Consider the following 9800-nt stretch of genomic DNA (forward strand, 5'->3'; position numbering starts at 1 on the left):
CCTCTCCATCTGAGCTGCTCTGCTCTCCGTCCTGTGGGCTGGTCCTTACACTGGGCTGCAGGGGTCCTGCAAGACCCTCCCTGGCACGTCTGAGCTTCTGTCACTGATCACATGTCACTGCCCCTCTGGGTGCCAGTTCCTTCACACTTGGGCGGTGCCCGCGCCGGTCCTCTTTGCCCAGCAGGTACTGTCCTCTCACCCACGCCTCTGTAGATAAGTCCTCAGGTCACCTCCAGTCTCCGTGACAGAGGCACGGAGAGGGTGGGAGGATGTGGGATCTGCGTTGTGACCAGTTCTCTAATCCACTCTGACCACCTGATGCCCCGTAGCTGGCCGGCAAGGTCCTGGCCCGGAAGCCCACTGCTCGCAGAGGGGTTTCTGTGGCTGCTGTAACATTTCCACAAACTGAAGCTTCACAACACAGGTTTGTCATGTTTAGTCTGGAGGTTGGAAGACTCATGGGTGGGCAGGGTTGGTCCCCCCTGGAGGCTCTGGCTAGAATCTGTTCCCTGCCTTTAATGACTGCTCGAGGCACCTGCATCCCTCGGCTCGTGCTGCCCCTTTGGTCTCTACCACTGACCCTGCCACCTCCCTCTTACAGAGACCCTGTGATGCTATCGTGCCCCCAGATCACCCAGGATCACATCCCCCTCTCAAGACACTTGGTCGCATCTGCAAAGTCCGCTGTGCCCTGTGAGGTCACAGTCACAGGTTCCAGGCACTGGACGGGGATTTGGGGGGGGACATTTTTAACCCACCGTATGCTAGGTGGGGCACGGTGGGGTGAGCGAGTGTTGCCCCGGTCACCTGAGGCTCGGAGCCAATGTCACGCACAGCATTTGAACCTCAGGCCTGGAGAGGACTCGTGCGGGCTTCCTGTAAGGCGAGAAGACCAGCTGCAAGTCCAGCCCCATCCTGAGACCCCTGGCTCAGGGTTTTCACAGTCTGGGTCCTGGGAAAGAGCCGGGGCCTGAGCTTTCAGCTGCAGTGTAGAGGGTGCCATTCCAGGGGTGCGGGATGAGGACAGGAAAGGGGGTGAGGCAGGGAGGGAGAAGGAAGGGTTTGGCGGTGTGTGACCTAGCTGGCTGTCCGGGAGACCCGCTGGGCTGCTGGGTCCCACAGGCCTCTCTGGAGGAGCTGTGGGAACCAGCTCCTCTAATGGGCCAAAGTTCACCCCATGGAGCTGGCACCCCTGAGCTTCTGAGGTGTGTGCCAGGCCTCAGGGCAGCTGTGGGTCCCGCTGGGTTGGGCATTGGTGTGAAGCCTGGGGACAGGTCCAGGTGGCAGGCTCAGGAGGCACACAGAGCTGAGATGGGAACAACGTGCCTACAAGGGAGAGCCCTGAATTAGACGAGGATGCCATCCTCCTTACATCTGGCCACTTGTCAAACACCCACCAGGTGCCAGCCACTGCGGACACTGCACTCTGGTCAAGTGGGGGAGGCAAGTGACCAAAACAAACCCCAACAGTCCCGGCTACAGGCCAGCTGGAAGGACTGCACATGCGCAGTCTCGAGAGGTCTCCCCGGTCCCCGCACAGGGTGGCGACGTTTTGCATTTCACAAGCGAACACAGGAGGCCATGTCCCCACAGCTGGTCCCCAGGGTGGTTAGCACCGCAAACGGGACAGAAAGGGGATCTCGGCGAGGCCTACTCTGCACTGCTGTGAGTGAGTGTTCAGTGGACACGTGGTGATTTGTTTGTTGTGAACTGTCTGTTCTGGTCTTTGCCCGTTTACTATAGGATTTTTCATCCCTTTCTTCCCACTTTTACAAGTTGTCGTACGTTGGAGCTATTCACCCCTCATCTGGGGTATAAATTGCATGTGTTTTGTCGGTTTGTCCCTTGACTTGAGACTTTGCGCTGCTGCTCCTGCCCCGTGGAAGCTCTTTCTCCCCCGTCTCTACAGTCGCGCTCATTGCTCTTCTACTGTCACTGGATTTTGAATCAAAGACCAAAAGCTTTTTTCCACACCCAGGCTATAAAGGAATTCACCCATTCCTCTAGAATTCTAGTTGTCTTCTAGCCCTTGTATGCCAGACGTGTGTTCCGTGTTTGCGAGGACAGACGTGTGCCATAACGCCACTTCCAGGCAGCAGAGTGAGGGCCCCCCTGTATCCACAGAAGGGGGACTGATGGCCCCGTCACACCAGCCCCAGTGCACAGGTGGTGTCCATTATATGTTCCCATCTACAGCTAACGCACATCTGACCATTAGGACAGGACCTCAGCATCCCAGGCCTCGGGCTTTGGGAGAAGTCGAGTTCCGGAGACTTCTGGGTGGAGGGAGGGCGCTGAGGACAGGCCAGGCTCGGGAAGGTGCCCACCTGCTCGGCCAGAGGTGTCTGGGACCAGCCGGTCTAGAGCTTGACAATTAGGGCCTGTGACTCTGGTGGGGCGGGTCCCTCTGCCACTGTCTTCTTGGTGCCCGAGTCACTCTGACAGGTGACTCGAGGAGCACTTAGTAAAGGGGCTGTTGACAAGCGTGTGTAAAGGGAAGGGTGGTTAGCACCCGCATCAGGACACGGAGGGAAGGGGAGCCACGACCAGCCTGGCGTGAGGACTAACTGGCAGGCCAGTTACCAGAACCCAGAAAACAGTGCTGTCGCAGGGAAGGCACTGACCAGGCCCCCAAGGTGGACCCTGCAGTGAGCAGCGGGGGCCAGAGGGCAAGGGTGTGCCTGTGGGTGAGAGCCCAGGGCGGGCAGAGGAGAGGCTGGGCCAGGGGGCAGATGGAAGAGTTCCAGTCCAGCATGTGTCCTCAAACCCTCTGCCAAGGGGCCCCCCAAGCTGGCTCTGGTTTACTGTGCTGAGTTCTTCTTGAGGTCAAGTTCACATGGCACACATGTAACCATCATCAAGTGCACGGCGCAGCGGCAGTGAGTGCTTTCACGATGTTGTGCAACCGCCACTCATGTCACCCCCGGAAGACAGGCCACACCCATGAAGCGGTCACTCTGTCTCCACTGGCGGTGACAGCTGCCTCCAGGGGGCTCCCTGCCTGCAGGGCACAGGCCAGTGGCCCTGCTTGGCACCCACAATGCCATCCCCCCACCAGTCACTGGAAGTTCCCAGATGGAGACTACATTAGGTCTTCACTTGAGTGCAAAATTGCTGGACTGTTTGCCAAGACCAAGACCACGGCACAGAGGTGTTTTCTCCTTCAGGCGTGGAGAGGCAGAGGCTGCACACAGCTCGTTGCCCAGTTCTCTTCCTGCCACTTTCAAGGCTCTGCATGCCCGTCAGGCCCTTCCACTCATCACCTCATGACCTGGACGGCCCGATCCTGGCACAAAGTGCCCCACGCTGCAGAGGCCGGGGGTGCAGGAACGTCAGACCAATGTTAACCCTCAGAGACACATTTTCTACCTGGACCCTGAGCCACACACAAATCTCACCGATCGTCACTCTTACAACACCGCAGACAGTCTTTTTTATTCTGTTTCCAACCCACCGACCCACCAAGGGACTGGCTTCATGGGTGGGCAGGCACCCTGTGTTGAAACCAAAAGAATTCTTAAACCAGACATGCCCCCTTGCCTGGTTTTGAGCACTGCGGCTCAGTGGTGAGCTCACGAGAGCCCTCCAGGCAATGGCACTCGGGGCAGACACACACTAGTCTGAGGAGCACCTCTGTTAAACCTGCAATGTCACTGCATCTGGGAGTCTCTCCGAGAGCATAAAGTATGTGACTGAGCCTGAGCGCAGCAAATGGTCTAGGATCGGGTTTACTCGGATCCATTTCCGGGGTGGTGGTGGGGAACCAGGGCCTGGATGCAGGACACAGAGTCAAGGCAACAGTGTGCCGGCCTGTAGTTGGGACAGACTCCTGGAATCCTGGGTCTACCACCGACTTCCTGTGACCTTGGGCAACCTGGCTGGGCTCTGCGCCTCAGGGGGAAGGGGCTCCAGCCGGCTCTGGCCTGGGCATGGCCACGAAAGAAGTTTATAAACACGTCTGGACACTTTATATTATGATTATTGTTTCAGGTGAAGAAAAAAAATCCAAAACAAAGGAGGAAATTTGCAAAGACTTAAAAATATATGTATTTAGAGATAATATAAGCCCCCTTAGAAAGCAATTTAGTTAAGACCATTGATTGGGAGGAAAATCAACATCATAGAAAGTCAGGAACAGAGATGCAAGACAGGTGCGTGATGTCCCCTCCGCTGCAGGTAGCACAGCGTAGAGACGACGTTCATGTATGATTCCAGAAGCGTGAGTGCAGGGGACAGAGAACCATGGGATGACGGGCTGGTTCAAATCGGCAACTAGAAATACGCCAGCTCGTCCTCCTTGGTCTTATCGGCCTGGTAGTCGTGCAAGGTCAGGGGCTTGTTCTCGTGCGGCAGACTTTCAAACACGCGAATGTGTACGAAGTTGTTGTCTTCCACTTGGACCTGCAAAGAGCATTGAGTGAGGGGGCAGGTGCGTCCTGGGACCTGTCCGGCAGGGTGAGGGGTCCTGGTGCGTGGACGCCACGTCCCTCCAGACGTCATCAGCAACCAGGCTGATGACATTCCCGTGTCCTTCCTTCCAGTGTGGCAGATGCCCGTGACTCCTGCCATCACCCTCGGAACCCCGTATCTGCTCCGTCAGAGCCCTCAGTTGCCCCAAAGGCTTGGTCCTTCCCCCAAGGAGGACGGCACATGTGCACACTCACTTTGGAGGACCACAAACCCCCTGAAGCTGGGGGCTGCCACAGGACTCCACTTTGAGCACCCATCTTGGCACCCACAAGCCCCCACCACCCACATCTGCACGAGTACCCACTTCAGGGCAGACCCTCCTACGTGGCTGAGATCCCACCTTGATGAAGTAGTTCGTCCCCGCGACCAGCTGGCTCTTGTACTCCACAGCCTTAAAAACGGAGTACTTCTTGTTTGCCTTCTCCTCCAGCTGGGACTTCACCTGGGGGAGGGGACAGAGGGAAAAACTCAATGGCTTTTTTCCTGCACAGTAACTGACAGATGAGCTTCTATCTCACTGTAAGTGTTACCAGCAATTCTAACGTCCACCTTTCAGACATTTTCTATACCACGACTATTCTTTGTGAGCGAGGAAGCCTGTTAAACTGTTTGCTCTGAGGGTAAAGTACAGCAAACAAGTTCTCAATTCTACCCGATTCCAAAGCTACGATTTCAGTATACCACTTGCCCTCTTTTCTAGGCATGGGAAATTTTCACATTTTCCTCATTATGACACTATGTGCAAGGTTACTCCCTGCTTTTCTCTTTACTTAACCTGCAAACAATTCATTTGAAAGACTGTGTGTAGTTTTTAAATGCCTCTTTTAAAATTAAAATCTAGGGTGGTGAACACACAATGGGATCTATAGATGATGTAATACAGAATTGTACACCTGAAATCTATGTAACTTTACTAACAATTGTCACCCCAATAAACTTTAAAAAAAATTAAAATCTAAAACATTTAAAAATGTTAAACTAAGTTTAAGTTTAGATTTACTCTTCTTTCTTGGGTATATGCCTTCATTCTCTTAACTTCCCTACTGGGCCCCGAGACCTAAGGTCTGCAACACAGCGGGCAGCAGATACAGTGCTTTGCAGGTCAGAAGCGCTTCTCTGCATTTTCGGTTTTTATTTATTTCATTTTTTATTTTTCTTATTAGTTTCAGGTGTACAAAACAATGTAATAGTTAGACATTTACACCCCCCACAAAGTGATAACCCCCTCCTCCAACCTACTACATAGCTGTTACAACTCCACTGACTCTATTCCCTATGCTGCATTTTTAGGCGATGTCCTTTGCACAGAGGACGCCAGGCCTTTGCACAGAGGCTGGTCCCGACCGCGTGTCCAACAGTAACCGCACTTGTGGTTCAATCCTGTTTTCCAGGGTCTTGGCCTCTGAGAAACTGAGCATCTTTGTGGAGGAAGAGGAGAGCACGTTTGCCTTTTTCTTTTTTCTTAATTTAAAATCTAATCTCATTCCAAGGCCTCAGGATAACTGGTGGGCACTGGGGCCACTGACAGTGGGAGTGACAGAACCTGACACAACCGGCCTGCAGGAAACAGGCTGGATTACTCACAAGTGAGTCACCAGCCACTGAACAAAGGCTGTGTGGCCTCTGGCATCTTCAGGAAGGGCCCCTTCCTGGGATAAGAATGGAGAGGAGCCTGGAGCCTGAGCAGCCAAGGATAGGAGGCAGGGTCAGGAGGGGAGAGAGCAGGCGGGGTTCTGCCGCTCCTCTGCCATTCCCACCCCCACGCCCTGGCACTTCTATCCCTGCAGGCTTACCTGTGTCTGAATACTCACCTGCAGCACCATGCTTAGCCTGCAGAGACCTGACCCTGCAGACAAGAGACAATGCCTGCGGGGTGAGTGCCACCTACAGACCCACCCAGGGCTCTGGGAAGGCATCGCCTCCCTCTGCGGGTGGCAGTGCGCTGGTGCTGCTGCTGACCAGGAGAAAGACGGGCTGGGCGAGCGCCCAGGGCAGCGCAGGAGGCCCAGGTCAGTTAGGAAGCTGGCAGGGACCAGCCCTCAGGAGACCAGAGCGGGGCAGAAGGCCAGGGAAGGCCGAGGGTAGGACCAGTGGGCACTCCTGCGGCAGGGATTACAGAACGGGCATGAATGACGTCCTCCTGGCCGGGGCTCAGTCTCTCACCTCTGTTCTCCTCACCTGCAACCTAGAGTGCTTGCAGAGCAGTCAGTGCAAACAGCCACAAGACAGTGTCCCTGCCACCAGCAAATATCCTGCTTCAATAACTGCCCCCTAGTAGCCATGACAACTGCCCTGTTCCATATCAATCTCAAGTGATCCACGCCAAACTCACGAAGGGGCCCGAGGCAGCCACTCTCTCTCCTGAATGTTAGTATGACAAGTGAGGAGTTTCTTAGGCCTGAAAACCAGGAACAGTAAATGACAGCTGGGCTCTGTGAGTGGCTGTGGGGATGGTCCCAGGCACCACAACTCAGGCTGACTCATCTCGTACTCCTTGCAAATTCCTCATTTTCAAAGTCTCCTGGGACTGATTCACTACCCTTTACTGTGGTCAGGTGGTCAAAACCACCTGAGCAAGGACACAGGGCTGGCTGCATGCCTTCGGGTCCAGAAGCAGCAGCAGGGAGGAGAGTTACCGGGAGAAAGGTTTTACTTTTCCTCTTTTCACCCAGAACCCCAGCTTCCATGTGGCCTGAACCCCCACCTGTAAAGGGTGGCCTTTGCTGACCCGTGAAGACAGGTAGGGCTGGCTGGACCATTCCACCTTCCCCAGAACCTTCTGTGCAGGAACCCAGGTGGTGCCCACTTTACAGACCAGGAAACCCAGGCCGGGAGTCAAGCGCTGACCAGGGTCTGAACCAAGCCCGGCCTCTGCACGGCAGCCTGTTGTTTTCTGTTGTTTTCTGTTTTACAACGTTTCTTTGGGGATCATCTCAAACGTACACAGAGTACCAGAGTAGAATGGAAGTTTAGGACCACGCATGCCCTTCCCCCAGGTCCAATGGCTGTTCACGTCTACCCCACCTGCTCCATCACCTGGTCTCGGTTTCCCCCAGATGGACCTGAGGGCAAGCACACCAGGCGCTTCCCATCCCAGCGCCTCAGCGCGCGGAGCCCCAGACCCGCCCGAGGCTGCGTCCCGAGCCCAGCGCCCCACGCGCATTTCAGCCCGACTCCCCGGCGGGCGCCGTCACTCCGCGGACAGGGCCGGAGCGACCCTGGGCTCAGGAGGACCCGGAAGGGCCTACCTTGTCCGCGATGGCCTGGATCTCGGCCGTGGCGGGCTTGGAGCTGGAGCAGCCTCCGCACATCATCTTGGCAGCGCTAGTGTCGGGGCAGCGGAAGCGGAGCAACGGGCACAGAGCAGCGGACTGCGATTGCGGCTCCCGAGCGCCGTGGACGTCCGCCTTTACTTGTCTAGGTCACGTGACGGAAGGGCGGGAGGGGGCGGGGGAACCGCGCCTTGGGGACGTGTGGGCGGGGCTGGGGGCGGGGCGCGGGCTGCCCCCTCTGCGGGGGGTGGATGCGGGGCGGGTGCGGTGCGCCACCTGAGACCCCCGCGAGGGGCACCTCTGGGGACCAAGGACGGTGTGTTGTAGCGCGTGTCGCCCCCCACCCGGGGTTTGATGTTGGTCTTCCTGGCCCGGGAGTCAGGAGCTGGGGAAGCGAGGGGTCGGCGTGAGCCCTGGAGGAGGGGGGCGTCTCTCGTCTCCGCATGGGGTGAGCGCGGTGGGGGTGGTCAGGAGTCGGAGCTCCTGGGGGTGAGCATGGGCTGGAGGGGTTCAGAACAGGCCACCCCAGAATGTGCCACTTTGGCATGTCGATGATGTTGAGCTGAGATAGTCAAGACCCAGAAATTCTGGAAAAACTTGCACCTCTCCCTTAATTGCCTAAAAGCATGTAGATAGGGAGCCTGGTCCAGAAAGAGCAAATTATCAGAGATAACTCGCTTATCTGAAAAAGACCCCTGCTGGCAGGGCAGACATCTGGTTACCAAACACTTGCTCTCCCCGTCTTCCTGTGAGCTACCTTCCTCCCCCAGGAGGCAGCAGACCCCCATCCAGGACCTTAATGATGGACGGCTATAGACCTCAGCCTTTGGGTCTCATTTTTATGAGGCTCCCTATGTATGAAATTAAATTTGTTTTTCTTCTGTTAATCTGGCCTATGTCAATTTAATTATTAGACCATCCAAAGAACCTAGAAGGGAAGAAAGGAAAATCTTTTCCTCCCCTACAGGGCATTGCAGGGGACACTGGAGGCAGGCCCTACACGGGTGGGCATGGCCCTGCATGTGGTAGAGGTCTGCTTGGGCACTGGGGCGGGTGTGGCCCTGAAGGGTAAATCAGGGGTCACTGCTTGGGGCAGGGGTAGGCCTGGGCCCTGCAGAAGACAGCAGGAGTCACTTCGGGTGGAGGGGGGCCTGAGCCCTGGAGGAGCTCTTCGATGGCCCTGGCCCCGTGCATGGCAGGATGTGGGGTGGACGTGGGGGGATGACCTGGAGACAAGTGGGATGCTGGATCTAAGAGCGGCAGAGGGCAGAGGGGAGAGAAGCCTGTGCCCAGCAGGCACCAGGAGGTGCTGGGGACAGAGACAGGGGGCTGCCAGCATGTCCTGGAGTCCAGGATCAAGCCCTGCCTGGCCTCACTCCCAAGCACATTCGACCACCTTGCACCCCTCATCTGTAAGGCCCGGCCCAGCACCACCCCCATTGTGCTGGCCACTCTGGATGTCACCAGCATGTGACCCAGGGGCACAATGAAGGATTGACGTAGGTGGATAGTCACAAAGGAGTCCAGTGATGAGATGACTCACACTAGGGTGGGGATGGCACTCCAGCTGCAGCCTTCCTGCCAGGGCTGCACCTCACTGGGTGCTGGGCCTTTCCGATCACTGGGTGCTGACTGCAGGGGCACACCCAGCCTTGGCCATCCCCTGGAGGCCCAGTGCAGAGCCCCACGGGGAGGGGCCCATGAGCAGGTGTGTGGGAGGCAAGCCCTTTAGGTACCTGTCAATGCAGAGCCTGTTCTGTAACTTCAGGGAAGGGTCGGAGGCCAGGTGTGGTTGAGCGCTGGGAGGAGGGGAAGGAAAGATCCCTACAGTTCATTCATAATTGAGTGAGCCTGACAAGCTCAGTGACCGAAAGTAACCTCACAGGGTGATCTGGTCATAAATTCCTAGCAGGGCAGGTCATGGTGGGTAGTCACGTCGAAGACTCATAGCTTCCTTAGTAAAAGATCAGTCGTTATTGTAAGCAAGCTCTGTGCATTGTTCTTACGCATCTAGGAAAACTCACCTTTGAAAAGTTAGAATAATTTTCTTATCCACAT

The 9800-nt window shown here is 56.1% G+C and overlaps 1 protein-coding gene across 1 annotated transcript; it reads right to left on the reverse strand.

Annotated features, from left to right (window-relative positions):
- Positions 1 to 4019: 4019 nt before the first annotated feature.
- CSTB (cystatin B) lies at positions 4020 to 7914 on the reverse strand. Its single transcript, XM_033128360.1, has 3 exons — positions 7719 to 7914; positions 4811 to 4912; positions 4020 to 4401 (listed from the first exon to the last, which is right to left on the reverse strand). The coding sequence occupies exons 1-3, from the start codon at positions 7782 to 7784 to the stop codon at positions 4273 to 4275; spliced, it is 297 nt and encodes a 98-aa protein (XP_032984251.1). The 5' UTR covers positions 7785 to 7914; the 3' UTR covers positions 4020 to 4272.
- Positions 7915 to 9800: the final 1886 nt, after the last annotated feature.

This window comes from Rhinolophus ferrumequinum, chromosome 2 (assembly GCF_004115265.2).
Source record: "Rhinolophus ferrumequinum isolate MPI-CBG mRhiFer1 chromosome 2, mRhiFer1_v1.p, whole genome shotgun sequence".
Classification (NCBI taxonomy): domain Eukaryota; kingdom Metazoa; phylum Chordata; class Mammalia; order Chiroptera; family Rhinolophidae; genus Rhinolophus; species Rhinolophus ferrumequinum.

Bases quoted from the DNA above. Each gene is read 5' to 3' on its own strand.
- CSTB (XM_033128360.1), bottom strand. From the start codon at position 7,784: ATGATGTGCGGAGGCTGCTCCAGCTCCAAGCCCGCCACGGCCGAGATC. The intron at 4,913-7,718 runs GTAGGCCCTTCC...CCCCTCCCCCAG, and splicing joins TCCAGGCCATCGCGGACAAG to GTGAAGTCCCAGCTGGAGGA. The intron at 4,402-4,810 runs GTGGGATCTCAG...TGCTCTTTGCAG, and splicing joins GGACGAACTACTTCATCAAG to GTCCAAGTGGAAGACAACAA.